The sequence below is a fragment of the Lepisma saccharinum genome, chromosome 5, assembly GCF_977018435.1.
Source record: "Lepisma saccharinum chromosome 5, izLepSacc3.1, whole genome shotgun sequence".
Taxonomy (NCBI): domain Eukaryota; kingdom Metazoa; phylum Arthropoda; class Insecta; order Zygentoma; family Lepismatidae; genus Lepisma; species Lepisma saccharinum.
In genome coordinates this window covers 19,272,570-19,299,217 of record NC_139233.1, presented here as the reverse complement: position 1 = coordinate 19,299,217, position 26,648 = coordinate 19,272,570, and the positions used below count along the sequence as shown (strand labels likewise).

The window sequence follows — 26,648 nt, the reverse complement described above, 5'->3', positions numbered from 1 at the left end:
AGTCTCTTTTGTACAATGTTGTTGTACGGGAAAATGATCGAAGTGCCTTGATGATCTGTTCTATTGCTGATGTGGTATAGTCTCTTGTGCAGAGTGCAAGGAAAAGTGAGAAATGATGCTTAGACATTCGGGAAAAAAGTGGAAGACATTTTGGATCCTTTTCTAGCGTGTGGTTTCATCACAGCGGATGCAGTAGGCAGCATTCTTCTAGAGTGAGTGTCTTTCTAACGGCTTTGATTGTATCTTGCGTTATCCCAGAAGGTAAAGAGGCTGTAGAAGTTGAGGGATTGGTATTTTCAACAGGGACGGACAGAACAAGGACTAAGATATCTAGGAACAAAGACTGAGCTTAGAGTTATCTATTAACAAGTACCTTTGCGTAACATTCCAGCAAGTTACTCAAGTATAGTTGCTGCAGCTAAAATAAGCCATTGCCCAGAAGGTCGCGATACCTGAAGAACTTGCTCCAACACAAGAAAACATATCACATACGGATTTTGACGAGTAAATATTTGTCCCCGTTTGTCACGCATCTTCTGGGGACAGTTCTCTCTCTCCGCATCCAGTGCGTTAGCCACGTGTGTGTGTGCGTGTGGGTTATTTCCAGTAGTCCTGCTGCCACCGGCACGTGTCAGCCACCGTGTGGGGGAGACGAACACCAACAGGGGCGTGCTTCTCTTTCTTCCTCCCCCATCTCTCCCATCCCTCCTGCTAAGGGCCAGGGGGTGGAGGATTCTTGCGGTCGGAGAGAGTGCATGTGGATGCTGATGTGTGGAGAGGAGAGGGAGTGGTGAGGCTGGGTCCAGCAGCTTCCCGAGCGGCTCCTTGGCAGTCGGTGTTGGTGACGGCGAGAAGGTCGACTGCAGGATGCCGAGGGCGTTCCTCATCACTCACCGCAGGTACAACACCGTCGTGGAGTACGAGAACAGAGGTAAGTACATCCGGCTCTTTTCTGTTGCTATACAAATTATATAACTGACTTACTGTATAATGTGACACACGCAGGTTACGTTCCATAACTCAACACAGGTAAAAACAGCGGAAGCAAAAACATCAGGCAAAGATAGGGCTGATTCGGTAGCTTAGTTGGTAGAGCAATACCACTTTGTGCCGAGATCCGGTTCGGATTCTAGTCAAGCCTGCATTTTTAGTTGAAATTTCTACCGGTTTTGAAGTACAAAAGTAGTTTTGTGAATCTAGAACCGACTTTGAAAACCGAAACTGCAAAGTTTATTTGAAAACCTAATCCGAAAAAAGTTTTAAGAGATTAATAAACCGAGATTTTTTTTCTGGGGCCGAAACACGATGATGTCAACAGGAACGAAAAATGAATTTGAAACCGAAAATTCTCGTACAGTTTCTTTTGAAAACGGAAACCGGAATATGGTTTTGAATGAGGAAATCTGAAAGGGATTTTGATTTGGGTTTTTAAAATTCTGTTATTTAGCGTCGCTTTTTCTTTAGTTTTTGGCTAATCGCGACGATTAATATAATTTATGATATTCATGAAGGGACACTCACAAATAACACTCATGCCCAGGCTGGGATTCAAACCCGATACCCCTGTCGCCGTAGTGCTCTGTGTTAACCACTGCGTCACGTAGATCAGCTGAAAGAGGTTTTGAAAACAAACCAGAAAACGGTTTTCAAATAGCAAAACCAGAAAAGATTTCGTAAACTTAACGGTAAATGATTTTTTAAAAAAAGGTTTCATTTCAATTTTGTTTGTTTTTCATTGCCTTTCAACCTCTTGGGTTAATTGCGACGTCGAGGATGATAGATGAACTACTGTTGAAATAGGGATGAGACAAGCACAATGTAGATTCAGGTTCGAACCTGAGACCTCTAGCTTCGTAGCGCGTTACGCTGAACACTCTTTCACGGGGCTCGATAGAATATGGTTTTGAATTTATTATCTATTTATTTTACTTATAGGTAAAAATGAAAGATGATTTTAAAACAGTGGAAAATGGTTTGAAAAACCGGAACCACAAAACACTTTTTGAACCAATAGGCTTTGAAACTATTATTTTTATAAAAGAAAATACTATTTCCGATACCCCCCAAAAGCAAACGAACGTGCTTAACTTGTTGTAATTGCACATTTCAGAACTCCCCCTCTTCATGTTTCAGTATTTTGAAATGTTATCATCTAATAATGTGAGTTAACTCAAATAGTTGTATTGTAATATCATTAGCAACAACCGCGAAATATTGTAAAAACTTGATCGTAGATCTAGTTCTAGGATTATCGTGTTTACAACAAAGATGTTAAGCCAGTAGTACACTTATTGGTTTCCTTCGATAAAATTAAGTCCTGATACACCAAACGAATCAGCGATGAACAAGACCAAAATAATATTATTAGATCTTATATTCTTATAGGAAAGAGGAAGATTAATGAAAATCTGGAACCCAGGGAAAGAAAAGTCCAACAGAGAAGAAAAAATCCATGTTCTTTTAATTCGCACACTATGGATCGCACAGAAAAAGAAGTATGTTTGAAATATCGAAACCTAATATTTGTTTTAAAATAGGCGACAAACAGGTGATTGTTTACCAGAACCAATTTTTTCCGACCTCGTTGGCGGAATGGTATCACATGGTGCTACGACAACAAGGGTCGAGGGTTCGAATCCCGGCCTGCGCATGAGTGTTCTTTATGAGTGCCTCTTTATCAATTTCATAATATCATCACTTATCCCCATCGTCGTGATTAGCCATAAGTGACAGAAAAGCGACGATAAATAATAGAAATGAGATCAAATCAGACAAACACAATGAAAAATCCTTGCCTTTCTTGAGATTCTAACTTGGAAACCCTAGTTTCGTAGAGCGTTACGCTGACTATTCAGGCACAGAAGTTGAGCATTTTTCCTACCTGCATTCATGTGTGTGTAAAATATAAAATACCACAGCAGGCAGTAAAATGTTGGTGAGAGTAATGAGACTGACATGGCTGAATACCAGTGAAATTCTTCTAAATAAAAGAGATTTTCGTTAAAAGTTGTTGAGTTAGTGGAAAAAAACTTGCACTACGCTGTGCACATAGTAAGGGCTAAAATTAGTTCAGCAAGTACAATATTAATTTATCACCAGAGGGGTCCAGGAACATTTTTATTGGTCCAGGTTGTAAAAACTTGTATAGTATTCCCCCAACCCTGCCCACTTAATGATCAAATTTGCAACGACCCAAGTTTTGTCGTAGCAAAAGATTATTATTTTGTTTAATTTATGTACATGTTTATTTTAATAAGTGTTATCACTCGTATAGGAGGGCCTGTATTGCCATATCTAGTGTTATCACATATGTTGGCAACTCCGCAAAAGTAAGCGAGTTGGTATCTATGAAAAAGGATTGAGATTTTGCTGGCTTTTTGGGGTTATGAAAGGGAGATATGAAAGATGACTTTAATGTAAGTCTAAGTTTGTGTGATTGCAAGTTTTTTTGTTATAATATTGTGACTATTTTACGGCTTATGATCTGCTCGAAATAGCAGAGCTGGAATTTAAGGTATCAGTTCGTTACATCGGAGACACTTTAGAATCGGATATTTTGTGTTCCGTATGGTTCGTACTTACCAATTGTGTATTGCGGAACATATTTGAAGGTGCCATTAAGGTTTTCACACGATTAGAAACATTTTTTACACTAAAATAAGCCATTTCTCGAAGTGTTACGGAACGCACGTCATGGTGCGAGCCCCACAAACCATTCACGGATAGCCCCAAAAACCATTCACGCATAGCCACAAAAACTATTTGGAATCGTATAACCATCTACGAATAGCCCCAAAAACCATTCCCGGATAGCCCCACGGACCATCACATAATGTTAGGTTAGGTTCAGTTAGGTTAGGCAATAATAGTTAAAAAACGGCGTGGTTACGTTTTCGCTTAAATTGAAGCAACGGGAATTGATTTCCGGCTGAAATAGATTGAAAGATGAAAGAAAATACCTTGAAGAACTTCTACAATGCTACAGAAACTGATTTCTGTAAGTAGTTTCTCCTGTAAATTTGATTAAAAGTGTCTCCGATATAACGAAGTGTTACCGAATTGAATCAAAAGATTGGTCTCTGTAAGGTTTTTGTAAACTAAGTATCTTCGTGGAAGTGTCTTTTAAACGTGTGTTGTTAACTAGTTGCTAGTTAAATCAATTACTGTTAATAAAACGTTAATTTTGCCATATTAAGACTGTTACTTAAACCCAGCAAGACTTCTTAGAGCTGAGGGGCATCCATAACCATAGTCTAGAGATTCAGAAATCTCCCTTCTTCTAATCATCATGTTCTTGAATTTGAATTTAAAATTTTGGGTGCGTCAGCACTTAGTCTATTTTGCACCCGTCATGCGGGGTCCAGCCCCTTATCATAACAAAAATAAAAGCTTGTCTGAAAACTAAAATATCCTTACCTTGGTTAAAAGCTAAGGCTGTAAAGGAACACTCAGCACATACAAAGGACAAAACACAGGACAACACACAGAATTATACTGGCCATAGAGCCAGTCGCCAGAGCAGTCCAGGGTGTACAGTGGGATCCATGAGTATTTCAGTGCAAATTGCCCATCATCATGTTCGTGCACTTTATTTGACCCAATAAGAGCTTCAAAAAAGAAAAGAAAACTCAAAACAAGCTGTTGACAACTTCTGCACCAGCATACATAAAAATCCATCGCTTAAAAACACACAGGATGTAAGAGAAAAATTAATGAAAATAGTCATGGAAAATTTGCACGGTAATAGTCATGGATCCCACTGTACTACGTGGAAGTGAGGTTCATCATGTTTTTGAAAGTTATGAAGAACCATTTCATTCAACAACACAATATTAATGTGTTCATATTACTTAAAGACATTAATTAATATTAACTTAACAAAAATTATTAATATACGTTCCTTACATTCCCATCAAGTTAAATAATATAAAATAGAAGGAAGAACAGAGAGTCAAATAAAGATAAACGTGGGAGCAAAATAACAGACTCCGTGATGGAGTGGTTAGCGTGCCGTGCTACGGAGCGAGGCCATCTAAGTTCGAATCCTGAGTAGGTTTATTGTTTATTCTTTCATGAACTCGTTACTCAAACTGGTCGTAGCGATTACGATCTCGCCCCCAAAGTTCTCAGATTCAAATCCCGGTGTAGGCACGGCTGTTCTTTGTGAATGTCCATTCATCAATCTCATGATGTCATTACTTATCCTCATTGCCGCGATTCGCCAAAAGTAGATCGTACGATTTTACCTAGAGGTAAAATAACCAAACTACACAAATAGTTTAAAAGTAGTTTAGAGAAAACGAAAGTATCAAATGTGAGAGTAGAGAGGAATATATTTTTTTTGAAACGGAAAATAACATGCACTCCTTTGATTTAATAAATATACAAACGAAGGGACAAGGGATGAAATAAAGGGAAATTCAGGGGTAAAATTTAAGAATAAACAAGAAATTGACATTGAACTCTTGCTATGCTATACCCTGTCTCGGTATTCTCTGGAGCAAGGCCGCGCATAGCGGCAGAGTAGGTGGAGGATCGAGTGGAAGAGCGAAGCAGCACACGCTGCTCGAAGATTGGTAACCGCAGTCGCTTTCCCCCCTTCACGCAATCCCATTCCCTCTCGCGTGTTCATTGGTGGAATCGTCTCGCGTCATTACTTGCGCAGAGACTTGTTTTCCTTCGCTTGCTCCAGAGAAAACCAGGACAGGGTACAGCTCACGAGAAGATCCCCAAATGAGGGGTGAGGACGTGCGGAGGGACAGGGGAAGGCCGGTCTATTTGCAGATTTTAGGGGTAGCAGGAAGTCTTCCGCTGTGATCATTGTCGTTGTGGAAGTGCTTGTGCGTGGGTGTCTAATTGTGATTTTTTGGGGGATTTTGCGTGGTTTTCGTGGTGTTTTAAGAGTCATGGCAGGTGTAAGGAGAAAAGGTGCTACTGTGCATAGTGAAGCGCGTGAGATTACCAGCAAAGTTATTGAATTCTGAGATTGTGAATCTGAAGAAAAGAAATCTGTCAATTACGCAGAGCACCAAGCGTGCGTCTGCAGCAACAGGTTTGTCGAAGCCGACAATCAAGAGGATTCGGAAAGAATCGCTTGAACGGACTGATCGGCCACAGATGAGAAAACTTGTTTCCCCCGGAAAGATTAGGAAAACACCACTTCACCGTAATGTGACTCCCAATGATTTTGACATGAATGTCATCATGAATTCAATTCGTTTTGAATTATGAATTTGTTAATTTCTCATTGGTTGCTGTTTTTTTTCTTTTCAGTGTACATAATTATTTTTTTTTGCTTATCCTGTACATTATTTAGCCGTGTTGTGTCGGAAACGTTCGAATAAAAGAAATTATCAACAATGTCGATATGAATCAATCAGCCCAAAAATGTTCATGCCAAACCTAGACCGACAAAGTAATGTTTACCATTGTTGACATTTGTAGCTCTGCACATTGTAAGTGCAAATAAATGTTCCCTATTTTTCTTTGCCATTTTCTTCGAACCCCAGTGCTGTGACAGCCAATTCCGTCGTTAAAAATATCTTAAACATTGTAGTTAGTACAATCGTCAGGTTCTTTATTACAAAAAAATCAAATGAAAAAATCGGTGTACTCTGTCAAGAAATCAACACCAGATTGACGATAATCATACCTTGACCGATAATGTGGATACCCCCTGACCGTGCGCGGACAGTGATTTGAGCGTAGATGTGAATCAATCCTTACAGCTTACAGCGAGACCAAAGTGCTTGTTTCTGACCCAGGGTGCACTCCCCCAACGTTAATAGCGGAGTCGCCTGTCCCTACGTCACTTGACGTCCGGCAGGGTTCTTCTCCTGAGCGGTGACCTGTATATGTAATTTGTTCTATTTGGAAGGACTGAAGGAAGTTTTATCCTATGTCTTAGACGAACCTGCGTAGCAGTACTGCTTATTGGGTTGCATAGCGCACAGGGGTAAAGTGGGAGACGTCGTGAAAAAATTGAGATGAGTTGAGTTGAGTTGGTGTTTTAAATCCACTTTATGCACAGTAAGGCTAATCGGGACTGGACCTACAGTTTAAAGTGGGATCCGAACCACTTGTGCCTTCACCGGGTATCGAACGCGGGACCCCTTGATTACAAGGCGACGACGCTACGGCTGCGCCATCGGGGAGGCCCATGAAAAAATTGAAAACGTATTAAAAAACGAGCGAATGTAACTTATTCAGGTCATAGAAAATACTCCACGAAGGGAATACATCACGTTTGACACATGAACGACGCCTTAAACTTCTTATGTAGGGGAGGGGCTGTTGATGGTTTGAAGTGTCTGGTAGCAAAGAGAGCAATCGGACTATATGTTCAGAGTAAGGAACTAATTAACCTCACATTAGATTGACCATGATGACATAATTGGACTTTCTTATGGTAGGAAGTGTCCTTTCAAAACATCCTTGTACTCGCTTCGAGTGACTTAGAATAAGCAACGGACCAGTAAGGATCGCTTAGATAGAATTGCCTCTCATTGGCGACGGGGAGGATGTGTGGGCGCAAACGAAGAGAGTCCTTCCTCAAATTGCTTTTGACAGGTTTACAACTGGAGCATAATTTATAATATTCAATTTTATTGGTGAGAAGAAAACATATAAGTTTGCAACACTGCTTCTTCAACAGCATCGAAATCTGCAGATGGAATACCTCACATTAAGCGGCTCGGCCAAACATAACTACGTCTTCAATATATTATGGACAGCGTTTGGTTGCTTATTTGCAGTGGCGCAACCACAGGGGAAGGGGTATTGTCCCCCCAACCTTGGACGCAAATGAGTTCTAGGGGGCAAGGGGGCAAACATTGACGGCCAAGTGTACTTGCAGGGGGCAATTACCGTCCACAACTTCAAATTTTATGCAAATAAAAATACTCCTCGTAAAATTTTCTTGCTCGCTTCGCTCGTAATACCTGGTTTTCTTGGTCTTAGCAAGTTCAGAACCGTAGCTAAGCGCGACGGTAGTCGGCCCTGGGAGCCGAATGATCTAAATGAAAATAAGTTTTAAAATTGATTGATTGATTTGTGGTTTTAAGTCCAATTTACACACAGAAAGGCTAATCGGAACTAGACCTGCAGTTTAACGTGGAATCCGAACCACTGTGTCATGTGCCTCTACCAGGTATCGAACCCGGGACCCCTTGATCACAAGGCGATGCTCTTACCACTACACCATCGGGGAGGCACAAATGTTGTAAAAGAAGATTGATTGATTGAATTGCTTTATTTTACTTCGCTTCTTCTGCCACTTTTGGCTAATTTGCGAAGATGAGGATGAGGAATGATACAATGAAATTGATGAATGGACACTCACAAACATCCATGCCCAGGCCAGGATTCAAACCCGGGACCCCTGGCGTCGTATCGCGATGTGCTAACCACTCTGCCACGGGGGCCGGCTTGTAAAAGAGAGAATGCATTGGCGTCCCATGAAATACCTATTAAATCAATATTGATTTCAGCCAGCAATGAAAATTGGATCAAAAAATTTTCTTGTTCGCTCCGCTCGCAATTCAGCATTTTTCTCTGTAATACATTGTAATTTACCAGACAGAGAAATAAGACTTGTCTCATTTGATTTTATTTTAAATGCATGAACAATTGTTTTGGGAAAGGGAGCGTGCACATTTGAGAGACAATTTATGTAATTTTTGCTGTTGGTTTATTGTGAGATGGATGAATTGGTTGTGTAATGTATTGAAATAATGTATGTTGTATGTAATATTATTATAGAAACTTTGAATATGTACACAATATAGTGTCTACGGCGCTTCAGGCTGCATATATGTGAAACATAGTATATCGTGCATGAAAGTTGTACATGTTAATGTAAAAAAATAATGATATTTAGAATGCATTTATCAAGCATTTTCTGTCTTTCAAAAATAGTTTGTGTGCTTGTTTTCCATTATTAATGTCAAATTGAACGTGCTGAAAAATAATTCAAATCTTTTGTTCGAACACAAATGCTTTAGAACCAACTTCTACCCCCTTTTTGCATAATTTACAAGGGTAATAACATCTTTGATATTACCACTACTAGTACTTATAATAATAATAATTATAATGTTGGTCCCGGGTTCGAATCCCGGCTTGGGGATGGATGTTTGTGAGTGTCTATTCATCAATTTCATCAGATCATCACTCATCCCCATCTTCGCAAATTAGTCAAAAGTGCCACAAGAAGCGAAGTAAAATAAAGCAAATCAATAATAACAATAATGTTATAATAATGGCATTATTATTATTATTATTATTATTATTATTAAAATTATTATTATTATTGGTATGTTTATTCTGGTACATGCCCAGCCAGACAAAAAATCGTGGTTGCGCCTCTGCTTATTTGTATTACAACATATTTTGTAATCTTTGGGCATTTTTAATCAGTTGATAAAGGAATTAGTTTGCTACTTTATATATATATATATATATATATATATATATATATAGAAAGTCGCATATGATTTCCTTTATATATATATTTAAATATTTAGTAATTTACACAATAAATATTTATATCATACACATACACACACACACACACCACACACCATATATATATATATATATATATATATATATATATATATATATATATATATATATATATATATATATACACACACACACACACGATTATTTGTTTGTGTGTATAAATTAAGATCTTCCTCTCCAAACCTGGTGGTGACCCTATCCAAAACAGACATTTTTAGTAGTTAGCAAAATTTATGTTACATTCTGCTTTACACATTCAAAACAGAATTGCGCAATATTTCTTTCTTAGCTGCACTTCCTTTCAGTTGTGACGTGATATTCAAAACAGAATCATGTGAGATTTGCTTCTCCGCATAACTTAACTTCAGTCGTTTTCATTACATGAAAGAACTGGAGTGCCAAAAGGTATATTGCAACCTCGAAAAACTTAAAATTAGGAGGACCCCGAGCTTGGTGGTTTCACAGGTTGGTGCCGTAAGGTGTCTGTGTGGCATTTTGCCACGGGGATCCAGCAAGTTGCCGTTGCAACAAGTGAGAGAAACATTGGAGACGGAGAATTCTTGGTCGCTTGCCATGGGGCTCCCTACAGGCGCCATACTGTGCCATTCTACCTTTACGCGATAAAAATAAACGCGGTCTAGCCGAAATGTTCCATCTGGCCCTGCTCTCCCTCCACGAACAGGAAATGTCTGTGAACTGAGAACTGTTGCTGACGGAGCATGTATTGAACGTAGGAGTAGAAGAGATTGATTTTTAGTTGAACTTTACAACGAAATCTCCTTGCTTACATATGGTGCACGTTCACTGTACTTTACAAGGGTCGTTTGAAGGTTTACCTAGACTTTTGTACGTCAAAAATCGATGAATAACTACATCACTGTGCAGAGGAAGTAATTCATCATTAGTACCCAGCACCCGACATGACGTGTTTGGCGCATGCGTAGCAGTAGCACTGGTAGCGAACATGGCAGCAGCAAAATACATATTTCTTTACCTTTTTTTTCGTTTTTCTTAATCTTTATTTATGTGACCCCTACTTAGGTAAAGTTGGAAATTAGCAGTTAATGGTGAATTTAATTGTTGTTCTAAGTCCACTTTATGCACAAATAGGATAATCAGGTCTGGACCTACATATTAAACTGGGATCCGAACCACTGTGTAATGTGCCTCCACCGGGAATCGAACCCAGGATCCCTTGATTACAAGGCGACGACGTTACCCAAGGTCAAGCAGTTAAGAAAATAAATATATTTATTCAATGAAAAACCACTACAAAAAGGTAGTTAAAATGAAAACTGAAGCTGCATTTAAGAAGAGAGTTAGACTTGTTTTGTCTATTAATGCATCCTGGACTGCATTTGGTAGACTAGCGAGTCTCTGGCGTCTGGACTCACAGCCAGTACTGTGGGGTTCGTTTTGTAGTCCCCATGTAATTGTGATTGTCCCTCACCTATCTTCTCTTACCACCATTCATCCTTATCTTCGCGATTAGCCAAAGACGCAGAAAAATGAAGTAAAATAAACTAAATCAATCAATCAGTCATTGTGATAGCAAAATTTCTTTACCACAAGTACAATTCTCGACTTTTTTATTGTTGACTTGTTTACTTTTTCTTGACTTTCATGACTGGTAAACACCCTGGTGTATCTGTGGAACGGCATAATACAATTTTCTGTGAAGGATAACTTTAATCCAGCTGAGAAGCACAGTGTGGGGAACGAGCGATGTTAGGCGCAAGTGTGTACGAATGATGCCAACAGTTTGCCAACAACGACGGACACGTTTGACCGATTGGGACATTCAAGGTGTTATTGATGGGGATTTCTTGGACAAAGGGTCAAAAATAATGTCCAGTATTACTGCATATTGATGAAGGGTGCCGTACAAAATAGGAGTTCGCAAGAAAAGTCAGGGGATGTTCTCTGGAAATATTCTTCACCATGGCAAAGCCTGGCCCCACACGGTGAATTTGATAGCAAGAGCTCTCGCCGAAATGCATTGGGAGGTTTTTGCCTCACACCCTTACACCCCGGACTCAATAAACCCTATGCAGAGTATGAACAGTATTCACCAAGACAAGTTTTCAACATTGAATGGTCAGTATATATATATATTTTGAGCCAACTAGTGGTTTTCACCTAATATTTGTGTAACAAGCTGTATTTTGAATCAATATAGTCTATGCAGAGTATCGGTTTTGATTGATTAATTTGGTTTAACTTCACTTTTCTGGTACTTTTGGCTAATCGCGAAGATGAGAATGAGTGATGATATGATGAAATTGATGAAGATACAATCACAAAGATCACACATGCCCAGGCGTGGATTCGAACCCGGAACCCCTGGCGTCGTAGCGCGCTGTGCTAACCACTCCGCCACGGAGGTTGGCGAACAGCATTTGTCTTTGCTTATTTGGATACCAATATTAGTCATAAAGCATTCGACTCAACCACTAAATGTTTCGTGTTGATCAAGTTTTTACACTATGTGCATTAATGCGATCTTTCAGAGTAATAATTTTAAAATCAGTACAGAAATAAGTTACATAATTTTGCACTGGAAGATGTACATACACTTATGAACGTACTGAATATGTTTGTTTGTTACGTCGACAAAATTACTTGAGCGAATTCATGCAACTCGATTCGCAAAGCAAGCTTCTTCCTCAATATATAAATATGCTAAGTTAAACGCTTTGAAAACGATACAGTATGAAATTAATACGATCCTACCTGCTTTGCAAATATAGCCAACTTTCGTGGATCCTGCTTCCCTCCATATCAGTATCCACCAAGCGTCGTGATTATTATCACACATGGATGAACTCAATTTCTTCATTTACGCACATTAACTTTCTTACGCAAAGCATAAAACCTGCTAAACACGTTCGCATCCTGCTTGTTCCTCTCCTCCTTTTTTGTGGGTACTACTTCTTTCGCCAACTCACTTCACTATCTTTGAAAACAATTAACTGTTCGATGATGTTTTAGTTTTCACTCCACATATTATTTATGAACACAAGTTTTACGACACAATGAACCTTCAACAATGTAATATTAAACAATAAGAACGAGAATAAGTCTGAACTATTTTACGGCTATCGACGGAGATATCAATCCGCCTTCTTCTTGCTTCTTCAACAAGATATATGGAATGTTTTTCGGGAAGTGCAAGTATGGCATTACGTACTAGTAGATACATGAAATTACAGTAGGGATTGACAACCAAGAATTAAACTGTCATTAGATATATAATGAAAAGGTAACAGTTCGTTATATCGGATACACATTAAAATCGGATATTTTGTGTTTCGCATGGTTCGTACTTACAAATTGTGTATTGCGGAACATAGTTCAAGGTGCCATTATGCTTTTTACACGAAAACAAACACAATTTTTCACATACAGTGATTTTTTTTATTCATTTCTTCACTTCTGCAACACATAATATGGCGGGCACATTTTGACTCACAGTGTTGATATGCAGTGTTTCCAAACTTCTTCACCAAAAATACCTACTATCGTGTTCGTCACGTGTGAAAATTTTATATAATGCACGGGTAGCTGACGTATAGCCCCACGAACCATTCCCGGATAGCCCCACGAACCATTCACGGATAACCCCACGAACCATTCACGGATAGCCCCACGAACCATTTCCGATAAGGTTAGGTTAGCTTTGGTTAGGTTAGGCCAGCATAGTGAAAAAAGGGGTTGGAAACACTGACAGGGGCTTACGTCATCAAACGTACGCAGCATGCAGTTCACGTAGCGAAAGCAATGGCACTTGTGCGTCGGTGAGATATTTCTCTTGAAAATACATGATTTCCCGGTCAAATATATTCCACGATGAAAGAAAATACCTCGACGAACGTTGGAAAGCTTGGAGAAACTCAAGTGAGGAATTGTGTCTCCAATATAACGAACTGTTACCAATAAAAAATCGTTATTTTATGAATTAAGCATTAAACGGTTATTCTTTATAAAGAAGCAGAGTAAAGTAAGAAATTCATGAAAATATATTTCATCCCTCCCGGTTACGTCATAGATGCCTGTAATGCCATCTATTGGCACTTATGTAATTAATCTTTGTCACATGTTACTGATAACCTCATTGGTTGATACACATCATTATTGTCATTTATTGTGCACCTATATAATTATTACTTGTTTAGGTGCGGAACGTACACACCTATTTAACTATAAATTCACATTATCGTTATAAAATTGCTACAGTTTTGTTTTCAAGTGGATAAGAAGCAACACGTTCCAAAAAATAGCACTTTTCATACAAAATTACACTAATAAAGTTTTAATGTACCCATTTACATTAACTACATAAGCACAATGTAAAATATAAGCCATTGTAATTAACAATAAATTAACGTGTAGACTTGTACTCTAAAGAATCCCACTTAACAAAATAATGAAGTAATTAAATAGGAAAACACGTGTCTAACTAATGAAATGAATAACTTACTTGTTAAGTTCGAAATAAGTAAGCTGGATAATTATTATAGTAATAATTTTGATCATAAGTGTGTATTATTAACAATAGTAAGCAATATTATTGCTTGAAATAGGCTTGTAAAGAATAAAACAATAGTTAGTGGTCATGGCTATTGAAAAAAAGTCTTTCGACCTCTGGCGTACGCAGAAGGGTGCTGATGGGGCTACAGCCTCTCTCCGGAATTTTGAAAAAGCAACATTTTAAAAAGCAGCGAAGTAGTAGGGAAAAACCAGAGTGGCAAATGCACACCTGTTTTAAAATGACCCACGATTTCAATTTTGGAGAGTGGGAAGCTCTAAAAATAGAAATATCATACTGCGTATTCCACCCTCCCTAAAAAGCATCTATGTACTATCCACCTGTACAATTCTAGTCCCTCCCCAAAAGAGATACCTGCTACACCAGGGCTTTCGACAGAAGTAATTGTACACTTAATTTACAGATACAGCTAATTTGAGAGTAACTTTACCTACACTTTTCACAATGAATAAGAATATCAGGTAATCCGAATTTTAGGACAATCCGATAAATGGATATAATTTAATGCGAATAATCCGAATTTTCGGATAATCTATATAAAGGATACGAGTTTAATAATACTATGACACACATATATCCGGATATACGGATAACTGGAATGCAGACATCCATTGAATCCTGGATATTTTGCTTGCAGCTACTTGTACATCCGAAGGACAAACATTTGCATATAGAAATAAGCCGAATGCTCGGATGCTTCGTTTCAGGTTCGCTCTATGCTGAGAACGGTCTGAGGGTCTAGATCTATAGTTTAAAGTTGGATCTAAGCCACTTTCCAATGCACTTCCAGTGCCTCATCGATGGCGTAGGAGTAACGTCGTTGCATTGTAACTAAAGTTGCGCCGGGCTAGGAACCGGGCGGAGACCGCCTTTATGGCAATGACCCTCTGTTGCGGCGTTTGCCTACGAAGGAACTCGCGGCCAAACAACCAATTAGGTCTACCGCTTGGGCAAGACCGGACAACGTAAATTCCCCCTCCCCAAAGCAGCCATTAGGGAAACAGGATGTTGTCAAAATAGCCGTTCTGCGCTGTGATTGCACACCGGTTAGTACAGCGGCTCCATTATAAGGAGTCCCGGGTTTGATACCCGGTGGAGCCACATAGTAGTTCGGATCCCACTTTAAACTGTATGTCCAGTCCCGCATTAGCCTATCTGTGCATAAAGTGGACTTAGAACACAAACTCAAAATCAATGCACTTTCAATGGGGTTCGAACCAGGAACTGCTTGATTACAAGGCTACATCATTACCACTACTACGCCATCAGGGAGCTCTTTCATGTAGGGGAAGGAAGGGTAAAGTGGCCAGTGTGGGCAAAGTGGCCATGTGAGTTTTCTTCGCTGTATAGCGCTTCCGCCACGTGGGAGCCGGACGAAACAGTCGCCACGGATGCTGTCAGTGTTGTCGGTGACTTTTAAGCGGGAGGTTGCACTTTTGTAGATGTGAACTCATTTTATTGTTTTTTCGCAAGTCTGATTTTAGCTAAGTGGTACAAATTGTTGATTATAGCTAAATAATAGTAAGTGTTATAATTATATGCTCTTGTGCTGTTTGATCAGCGTGAAATAACCTTTTAAATGATGTGTGTTTGAAAACGCTAAGTTGTAGGTTAGACGTTAGATCACAGTTTTTGTAATGACGTCATTCCGGGCAAAACAGCCACGAAACAGACAGAGTCGAAAGGCAATGAAAGATGAATTAGATTTTTAAAATGTAAGAAGTGGGCACATGAAGAGTGCGCCGGTTGTGACGACGAAGATGATGAGTTTGAGTGCGAATTTTGCAAATAGGCCTACGCCTAATCCTTTATTGATAGACTATTAATTACGAATTACTATTTACTTTATCTTGTAAAGATTTCATACTTAAGATAATCCTTAAAAACATAATACTTTTTCTTAATGTGTATTACTTCAGCTTGTGTTGCTTAAATACACACTCTGAATCAATGTGATTTGTTCATTTACCTATGCAGGTAAAATGGGAAAGGGCTGGCTATTTTACCCAACCTAGGCGGGCAAAGTGGCCACTTCGTACTTTTTTTAAAAAAAGAAAAGTCACGTGTATACATTTCTAAACAACAAGAATTAAAGAAAGATAAAATAGAAATTGGAAGAAAAGTTATTATACTTACTATTGGTCTATGTTTCTATAACTTTGCTGATTAGAAAGGTATGATAGGAATTCATCAAACCTTAGAGTGGCCACTTTACCCTTCCTTCCCCTCCGGACGCTGACCAAACACGCACACCATTTGCCTATTTCTGCATAAAATGGAGTTAGACTTTCGCCAAACTTTTAGCACACATCATAATTTATGAGCCCAGTACAGAAGACAAGAGTATTCAAAGCAGCTGCCCACGAAAGGCGTGGATTCAGGGGGTGAGGAGCGGGGGCTTGTGTCTGGGTACGCAGCGAGACCTGACGCAGCTTGAAATCTGGACCAGCCATCGCTCCTCTCAGAGGGCAGCCGACTGTGTCAAGGCGGTCGTAAAACTTTAGACGCAGGAACAGCTGTTCTTTCGGACATTAAAAAGAATGAGGAGCGGAACAGCAGGAGACATATGCGTAATGCTGCGTGCAAGATGGAAGAATGAGAGTCGCCTGTCGTTAGGTCCATCTATTCCCTTGACATTCATAGAAGGGTTAAGGCTGGAACCTATTCCAGAAACGGCATTTGTCTGTCTGTCTGTCTGTGTGTGGGGGTATGCGTGTACAGGTGTACACACGGTGGTCCAGTCAGCAGGAAGTCCCACTACCAATGTTCCTACTTGGAGCGTCTGCGGTTCACCCAGCCTCTAGTAGATGGATATCTGGTTTGGTAAAGGCGGCAATAGAATGGTGCTGATCACATCACCTTCGATATTACGAATGTTTGGGGGTTTACCTTCATATCTCTCCGGCCGTCCATACACTTTCACGACATTTTACAATGTAGAATGGATATTGTTGAAAAGAGATCCATTGTAGCATAATAGTTGTCGCTCTCTATGGCGGAGTGGTCAACACAGCGCGCTTCGACTCGAGGCGCCTTGGGTTCGAATCCCGGCTCGGACATGGATGTTTGTGTTTGCCTGTCCTGAATCAGAAAAGTCGTGAATTGAGAATAATTTATATGAGATTTTTCTGTGGGGGAAGTTGCTGCTTAGGGGCTTTCATTTTTAAAACATAGTTAGAACTCTTGCATCTGGCGCGAGGAGTCCCGGGTTCGATTCCCGGTGAGAGCACCAATAATTTCGGTGCTGTTCCAGCAAGGTGAGAGTACCATTGGGCAGCTACTTGGCAGCAACAGTAGCGGACCCCGGTCCAAAAAGCCAGAAAACAACTCGACGCGCTGACAAAATAACCGCTTAGCTGTTTATTTTTTAATGAAATCGAAAGGGGAGGAGTTTCTGACCCCATAATTAGAAGAACACGACCCAAGTGAGTTGTTTCATAATAGTACTTAAAAGGTATTTGTATGGGTTAGGTTGTTCGCATGTGTGTATACAATGTGTTGCCAACTGACTTTGACAGTACAGAGAATATCAAGGAGACAAACGTTTCATTTTTTATTTTGATTTGCTTTATTTTACATCGCTTTTTGTGCCACTTTTGGCTAATTTGCGAAGATGGAGATGAGTGATGACATGATGAAACTGATGAATGGACACTCACAAATATCCACGCCCAGGCCGGGATTCGAACCCGGGACCCCCTAGCGACGTAGCGCGATATGCTAACCACTCCGCCACGGCGACCGGCACAAACGTTTCATGAATGAAACACAACACTCCGTCAAAACCAGAAGACAGCAATTTGCCAAAATATCTCTACGTATGCAACAACCAGTCACACACTCGTATGTGAAGACCCTGCATTTCAAAGTTAAATGATGTAGTTTCCTACAGGAATGGTTTTAGGCAGAGTATTTTGTCCTAACTTTTTTCACGTAGAAAGAAAAACAGTGCAGACGCACAGAACGAGAGATAACGCGCATTGCAGACATCAGATGAAGCTCATGTGACCTTACCTCTAACATCAGATCAGCTACAACGTGCCGAGAGATAGTCATCGGGATAGTGACAGCTGGGGAAGAAAACATGCAAGGGAAGGTGTCATGTTACAGGCGGGATGACGCATGCGCTATAGCCTGTTTCTCGAAGAACTTTTCGCTGTGTGCAATAGGTGTCAGCACAATACATTTCATAAGAAAATTTTCTTTTGCAGAAAGAAAATTGCAGAAGAACAGATAGGTTTTCTCCAGAATATAGTAAATAAGCAATATATATATATATATATATATTTAAAGAACACTTCTTCAAAATGATTCTTTGTACGTGTATATAAAGCTATAAATCGATACCTCCTCCGAAATATATGTCAGTTTATGGAAATAAATTTGGATTAAATTATAATATAGTGTTATTCTTACACTCATGGACATGCATTATTTCAGCCTCTCTTGGAACAAAGAAAACTTGTCTACGTATACTCCATGTTTCCATTTTATTTGTAGCCCATTTTCTTTTCTTGTATCATCTTTCTACCACTCCAAAGTCCTTTCTCTCTCTGTGTTAGGATTTCTTTATTCGTGCTAATTTTCTATTTGATCATTTCTTTCCTTCCTTCTGTAACTTCCACACTCACTCTCGCTATCTCTCTCTGTTTTCCTCTCTCCCCTTCTGTGTGTGTGGGTAGAAGAGGTCTGTTTGTATTTCTATGCCCGTTTTTCGTCTTCAAATGTCTAAGCAACAGTTAAAACTTTTCTTGGCATAGAAATAAACTATCTTTTAAACATACTAACAAATTTTATTGTCTGCACTTCAAGATTTAGTGAATGAACATTACATTCACAGAAATAAAGATATTATATTTTATTTTTGTTATTTATTATCTAATTTCGAACTGGGTAGACGGAGTGTGAAAACAAATATTTTAAAGCTGCAAAAAAAGAATTTAACAAAAAAACTTTTTAAAATGCGTTTTCTTGCAGAATTTTAAATTCACTTTTCTACTTCTCTAGGTTAATCAAGACAATGATGATAAATAATTAATCGATGAAAGAACAAACACAATTACCTTGCAAATATTATATATATCTGGCAACGTTGTCTATTTAGAGCAGAGCTTTCCCCTCCTCCTTAAAAGAATTCCCAGCTGTTTTGGCTACGAAAGGGGGGAATGTGTCTTTCGATATGGCATGAGTTCAGGACACATGACACAGACAAGAAGCTGCCAAACACGTGACACAGACCACCGGAAGTTCCTGGGAGCCCATCATGAGGCTGGGGATTAAACGGCGCAGGTTTCTTCAAGGCCTTGACGTGATAACTCGAGAGCATTTGCCCGCGGTAACCGCAAACATCACAGCCTGATGACAATGGCTGATAGAGAGGCACAAGCGTTTCGTGCGATAGGAATCTTATTCAAGGATGCTGTGGCAATGTATGAAATCTGGCACGTAGCCAGGGAGTGGGCTCTGGGGGTTGAGTCCTCCCTCCGAAATACTTCAAATGTTTCGTTGGAAATGGTTATTGAGTTCATTGAGAAATTTTCACACCGGAAGTACCCGTAAGGGGCATTGGTGCATGTACATTATAAAATATATCATGTTGACATCGCACATAATATATATCTACACATCAATTGGGCAGTATGTTTTTATAATAGTTAAAATCATACAGTGACAAATTATATATTTAAGTAGACTAGTGCTGTATAATTAATTATACTTCCTTACCAGAATTAAACATCTTGCATAATAAGTTACAATATACTGAGAAATTCATATTCAGATCTTCCACCCCCTTTTCAACTTTTTGCATTTAGATGGCGGCTGCTGATAAGGGATAAGCCTCCGAAATAAAATTCTTGCTGCGGACCTGTCTGAAGTCGTAGCACAGATATTAGTAGTGCTATGTACGAGTATACAGTATGAATAAAGGTTCAAGATTTCGGTACAATTACTTAGCACATCTCGGGATCAAAATTAGTATATAAAAATAGCATTTCGTCGGAGTACTAAGTTTTTCTTGTGTAAAAGAGTACATTTTTGCTTTTCAAATTTTTACAACAGAATTAATCAATATTACTCGATTTTGCATATATTACATGAAAATTCAGAATTCAGAGAGTGTTGTTTTGGTAAATATACTCTGAATTTCGTATTTAAGATTTAATTCGCATTTTGCAGTTCATTTCGCACCATTTCGTGACAAAACATGGTAGGAAAATATACCTCACACCTTTCAAATGTAAAATGAACATTACTGTGTGATATTTCACATGTCGTGTTGTGCTTAACTTTAAGAAACAATACACCAATCTCATTTACAGATTTTTTTTAGTAGAGATGGCACCTGTTCTGTTTGTGCATATTTGAGCTTTTGTAAAAATAGATTTACAGGTAATACTTAAATACTACAAAGTAGTAAAAGTTAAAATAAAACATTGTAACATGTTTATTTACCGTTTATACAGTGTACTTATAGCAATGTTGTGAAATGCATATCGAATAGTCAACTTCAAAATAAAAGTTAGGATTTAGTTTTCTTGTAAGGACTAGCTTTAGGCTAGTTTGATTAAGTAGGTATCTGATAATCCTCTATATCTGTCTTAAATAATTCAAAACCTAAAGATAGCTGATAGGAAAAGTTTAAACTATAGTTTATATGCAAGATGCAAGACTATCGTTTGATAAACGGCTATATGTGCAAGACTATCGATTGATAAACGGCTATATATATGCTGTGAATTACTTAAAATGTTACACAAACATAAAAATATTTCACAGGAACATAGACGTGCCCATAGGTTCATCGACGATGGATGTGACACCTGCCAGCAAAATTGAAATACATATATTTTTTTAGTGATAATTTTATGTCGACCAATGAGATAGCTTTACAGAATATCGACAAACTGCAAGGTACTAATCAAAGCCGAGTTAAAGCAGGTGGGCCCAATAATATTTATAATCGTGAATTTCAAAGTTCGTGCAGAAGAAAATAATAAAAAGTGTAAAAAGAAAGTTCGTGCATAAAATAAAAATTATTATTTCTGTCATCTAGAGCTACAGATGCTTAGAATATAGCATTTTCTGCTAAAGATCACAATAATGGAAAAATATACCAAATTAGTACTGGCCTTAAGAGTTGACGATGCATAATATGGTTGAAAGGTCAACAATGTTAGGTGCGTAAATGTAAGAATGTTTAGTATTTTAAAGTTAATATGTACCACGCACACAAAAGAACTTCGAGTGTTCTGTCTTGAATTCTTAGTTTTATTAATTAATGTGCAATGAAATAATGGATATAGCTTTATAAATATGTTACAAAATGCGCTTTAAAGAATGAGAAAAGGCTGACGTGTTACGTTGGGTGATTTCCTAAATGAGCTTGGAGTGTATGTGTAGTTGTAGCATAGGAATTGGATATTAAATAACATCTTACGTTTAAGACTATAATGCTAATGTTTTTTTTAATTGAACAAACCTTTACTTTTGAAGATATTTGGTCATGAAAAGTATGTTGGAGAAGTTATCGTGTTTGTAAGTTGCAGTTGTATACCTTATACCAAGTTGAAAAATGTTATACAGAGAGGAAAAATGCAAAAATACCAAGCCAACCAAATCTAATTAACCTAACCTATACTAAAAAACTTATAAATGCTAATATAGCTATAATACTAAAATAACCCAAAAATAACCTAATCTACTAGTTCAGTTATTTAAATGGAAGTTTACAATTAACTAGTATTCACTGCACCAACTTTGTGTGGATCCTAAACAATTTTACCCCTCCCTAACCCATTTATCTCCAAAAAGGCAAGTACCTTTTTGTGCAACAGGGACTGGACCTACCGTTTAAAGTTGGATCCGAACAACTATGTGCCTCTACCGGGTACCGAAACCCAGGACCCTTTGATTACAGGGCACCGACGTTACCACTACGCCATCGGGGAGGGCTAAGTGCTATTCTGGATATATAATTGTATTACAATCAGTGATGAATTAACGACGTAACGTAAAATTTTAGGTCATTTTAAAATAATTTTAAGGTCATTCTATGGGTCATATTTCAAGATATTTTGGGTCATCAACTTCCGAGCCATAACTATGACCTTTGGAAATTTCGAGGCCCCTCTTCAACTACCTATCTCACAATACTATGAATGACCATTGAAAATTTGGGGGCCTCCCCGATTGCGTAGTGGTAACAACGTTCCATTGTAATCATGTCCCCTTGTTTGATACCTAGTGCAGGCACGGTGATTAGGATTTCACTTTAGATCTAGTCCCGATTATCCTATCTGTGCATCAAATGGAATTAAAACAAATTGTCAACTAAGAAAAATTAAAGCATTGAAAGTTTATGTTTTTAGACCATTTAAAGAGAGAGGAGGGAAATCGCATTATATTCTTATGTAAATTAGTAATATAATAATAATTTAAAGAAAGCATTGGCTCCGAGTATAAGGGAACACTGTCTGTTCTCACAAATTTCTCAAGAGGAGAATAATATAATATTGTTTATGTCAATTCCTCCTCCCCAAAAATGAAGTTTGTGCTACTGAATGAAACTATTGTTGTCATTTAAGAACGTTTTCATTTGCTAAGGCTAGGTTTCTTTTCTAACAATTGCCTATCTTCTTCTTGTTGCAGAAAGCAGTCCGGAAAGAAGCGTCAGCGATGCAGAACATCTCCAACCAGACCGTCCCGAGGAACACGACTCGGAAGCCCACTCACCTAGCAGCGGCGAGCCAGCAAGCCCCGCCCCTCACTCCGAATGCCCCGACGAACTGTACAACCTAACCCAGCTAGCAGAGGTGAGCCTGGCAGCAGCCGCCGGGCAACTCTTGCACGAACACCTTCAGGTTAGGTTGAGCGAATTCAGTTTCGCCCCGGAATTCGTCCACCGCGGGGCGTGCAGCAGGTTGGAATGCCTGGCGGGGATCCCCCTGGTGAGGCGGGAAGAAGAGGATGAAGAAAGGGAGCTGAGCTCCTCCCCCACCCCCAACGGCGAGGCGCACCCCTGTCCGGAGTGCGGGAAGCGCTACAGCACGTCGAGCAACCTGGCCAGGCATCGGCAGACGCACCGGTCGCTGGCCGACAAGAAAGCCAGGAAGTGTCCGCACTGTGAGAAAGTGTACGTGTCCATGCCTGCGTACTCCATGCACGTAAGGACCCACAACCAAGGATGCAAGTGTCCTTACTGCGGGAAGTGCTTCTCGAGGCCGTGGCTGCTTCAAGGTCACATCAGGACGCACACAGGTAATTTCTAACCTTACACTCTATCCGGGGAATTTGTGGAGCAAGTTCGCGCATAACGGTGGAAACGGGGAGAAAGCAAGTGGGCGGAGCGAAGCAGTACACGCTGCTGCAAAGGTTGGTAACTGCACTACCTTCGTGCAGTTCGTATAGCTACAAAGCCTAATTGGCCGAGAGTTAGGTTGATTCCCTTCAGGAGTGCCTCCAGGGAGAGGGGTGGGGGTGGGATAATGGCGGAGGCCGCCCCATCAAAATTTGGGGAGGAGACTTTATCCTTAAAATAATACAAAATTCAGCATGTATATATATATATATATTTCTTCTTAGAATATATGTAAAAAAATACACCTTGGCATCATGCTGCAATATCTACGATGAGGCAGGGGAGGGGGGAATCAGAAGATATTTCCTTAGTAATTCATTTACTTTTGCTGGTTCCAAGTGTACCGTATACAATCCATTATACGTATGAAGAAAAGGAAGAATTTAGGAGAGGGCAGATCAAGTAAAGTGTTTAGAAAAGATTTAGAAAGTGACTTTCAGTAATATGATGGTAGTAGACAAGCTGTCGTAATTAGGGGGGAGGAAACGCCATTGCATTGGAGAGGATGTGCACTCCTGGTGCCTTTGACACCAAACTGAAGTATACACAAGTCATTACATTGACTTGTTCTTTGATTTGTTTTTTTAAGTCCACTTTATGCACAGGAAGGCTAATCGTGACTGGACCTACAGTTTTAAGTGAGATCCGAACCACTGTACCATGTGCCTCCACCGGTTATCGAACCCGGGACCCCTTGATTACAAGGCGACGACGTTACCACTACGCCATCGGGGAGGACCACAAGACATTATCATCTGTCTCGGGAATCTTTGGAACAAGGTTGCGCATGACGGTAGAGAAGGGGAGAAAGCAAATGGAAGGAGCGAAGCGGTGCACTCTGCTTCAAACGGCTGGTAGCTGCAGCCACGTTTCCCCTCTATGCACTCAATTTCCCCCTCACGCGTTCATTTGGCGAGCCCTCTCGAGTCAGTACTTGCGCAGAGACTCCACAGATTCCCAGAACAGAGTGTAGAGAGGTTGAAGCCAAAAATTAAGCTGGCAAAAGCGTTTCTCTTACGTTAAATGGCGTTAATTTTGGTTGAATTAAGGACACCATTCTTTTTAGAACAAAACTAACATATTTTTTAAGCATCTTCCCCAGCTGTAGTATTGCCCCTTCCGCCTCAACTTAATCCGTGTCCTAGAAATTACAAAATATATTTTTTAGAATGTAGTAATAAAAATATTAACTTTGCAATTTTCTTTACAGGCGAAAAGCCTTTCAAATGCTCCATCTGTACCAAAGCATTCGCTGACAAGTCCAACCTGAGGGCGCACGTGCAAACACACTCCAACACCAAACCGTACACATGCCAAAGATGTGGGAAGGCGTTCGCTCTCAAGTCATACCTGTACAAGCACGAGGAGTCATCATGCATGAGGTTGCATCGACAAGCTCTGAAGCATCACAACACCAACCATCAGCAAGAGGTGTATCATGCACCACCAGTGAATGAACCATTGCCACTGATGACCATGTCAGTGACCACACCACCACCGGGCATCATGGTATAGGTGTTCTTTCTTTTTTATGAAAAACTGTTCATTTTTTACAACACATCTACTGCAGATACATTTTTTTAAAGCATTAAGATGCATGCGAAAATCCTGTTGTATTGAGAGAGCGTGTAGCTGGAACAATTTCAGGTGCACATTTGCACGTTCATGCTACTTTTGATGAAGCTACATTCTACCGCAGAAGATTATTTTTGAAAGAAATTAGGGGACCAGTTGACGAATTTGTGGTTTGAAAGAGAATATTTAAATTATTTTTATACACAATGGCAGCTATTTGTGCCTTATATATGTGCCTTGTTTTTTTTTTAACGTGGTAGCTTGTCGTACGTTTTCTTAACAATGTGTTAACAGCTTCTTAGAAATATAACCAGTGTTTTAGTCATGTTATATCTACACACCCATTGTAACTATAGTCTTACTAAAGCATTATGGGTGTTTCTTAATAGTTTAATAGTTATACATGAACCAATTATATACAATAAATGTTAGTAAGTTACCATATTGTGTGAATTGAATATGTTTATTATGAAACGAAACTAGTTTGTAAATTATAGTATTGCATTATCACCGTTGAGAAAATTGATATTACGAGACAACTTCAATGAAGTTGCTATTGTTGTGAACTTCTAAATAATATCGCTGAGAAGTGATAAACAAGAAAACATTAAAAAAGCAGTATACTATATTCACTACAATAATACTCGTTGAACTTCTTTTCATATTTCTGTAGAAATATTCTGAAGCAACAGAAATATTGGTGCTTAGAAGAGTGCTTGAATAACAAAAATTGTTATGTACTTTAAAAATACTTTACGTGATTGAAAAACTTGTGTAAGCACACGCATAATTTAATAATTCGAATGTGCACTTTGACTTATTAATGCTAGATTTTACTCATCTGGTATTTAAGATTCATAAGACCAAAGATATTTTACTGCCAAAAGTTCTAAATAGACTTTGTACTTAAGCATATATTTTAAGAATAATAGCCCTTTCATAATGGCAGCTAATTTATATTACCATGTTTATATATTATATTCTATTATTTATTAAATCATGTGCCAGAGGCAGTGTAGGGTAATAGGGTCCTGTGGGCAGTATTTAAATACATATTCAGTAGTCGTTGTCGCGTAAGTACTTAATTTATAATGAACATTTTAGACCAAATGCTTGGTGAGTATATTCACTATTTACTCAGTTGGCACTTATGGAATAGTGCTTGCAATCGTTATTCGCTAAAACTTGTTATAATTGTTCTGTATGTATGCGTATTTATGGCATGATCTCAAAATTCATTTATTGTTCTTTTTCTGCAATAAAGCTGGATTTGAAAATGGATGTGCTAGTATACATTTTCTTCAGCTAGAATTGAAATGTTTTCAAGGTTCATGAACCATTTACAGTATTTTGTAGTGCCAAAGTGTTGTTCTTGTTTAGAGTAAAGATGTCATTAGTTGTGTAATTGAAAATGTCTGCGTACAGTATTCAAACTGCTACCTCCAACTTGTATTCTATTTTTTTTTGTTGTATTTTTTTTCGCAATACAGACACTGTCCTTCCTGTCCGGATATAAAAAGATTAACACTTTCATCTTGTCAATATGAATTTGTTACATATAGCTTGTACATATTTCTAGTTCGGAAATGTTTGAATATTCTTAATCATCTGCTAAATTTTAAATAAACATATACCCAGTGC

At 38.9% G+C, this 26,648-nt stretch overlaps 1 protein-coding gene across 2 annotated transcripts; it reads left to right on the top strand.

Moving 5' to 3' along the window:
• On the top strand, positions 1-26,648 carry LOC145988250 (uncharacterized). 2 transcript variants are annotated; one of them, XM_083123115.1, is made up of 3 exons: positions 1-931; positions 22,724-23,332; positions 24,643-26,648. In XM_083123115.1, exons 1-3 carry the CDS (start codon positions 868-870, stop codon positions 24,945-24,947), a joined length of 978 nt encoding a protein of 325 aa, XP_082979241.1. In that variant the 5' UTR covers positions 1-867; the 3' UTR covers positions 24,948-26,648. The 2 variants fall into 2 exon arrangements, with proteins under 2 accessions (XP_082979241.1, XP_082979242.1); XM_083123116.1 differs by lacking the exon at positions 1-931 and adding an exon at positions 21,044-21,252.

Excerpts from the sequence above, each read along its gene's own strand:
- LOC145988250 (XM_083123115.1), top strand. The coding sequence starts at position 868 with ATGCCGAGGGCGTTCCTCATCACTCACCGCAGGTACAACACCGTCGTG. Across the intron at positions 932-22,723 it reads CGTGGAGTACGAGAACAGAG|AAAGCAGTCCGGAAAGAAGC; the intron begins GTAAGTACATCC and ends TTCTTGTTGCAG. Across the intron at positions 23,333-24,642 it reads TCACATCAGGACGCACACAG|GCGAAAAGCCTTTCAAATGC; the intron begins GTAATTTCTAAC and ends TTTTCTTTACAG.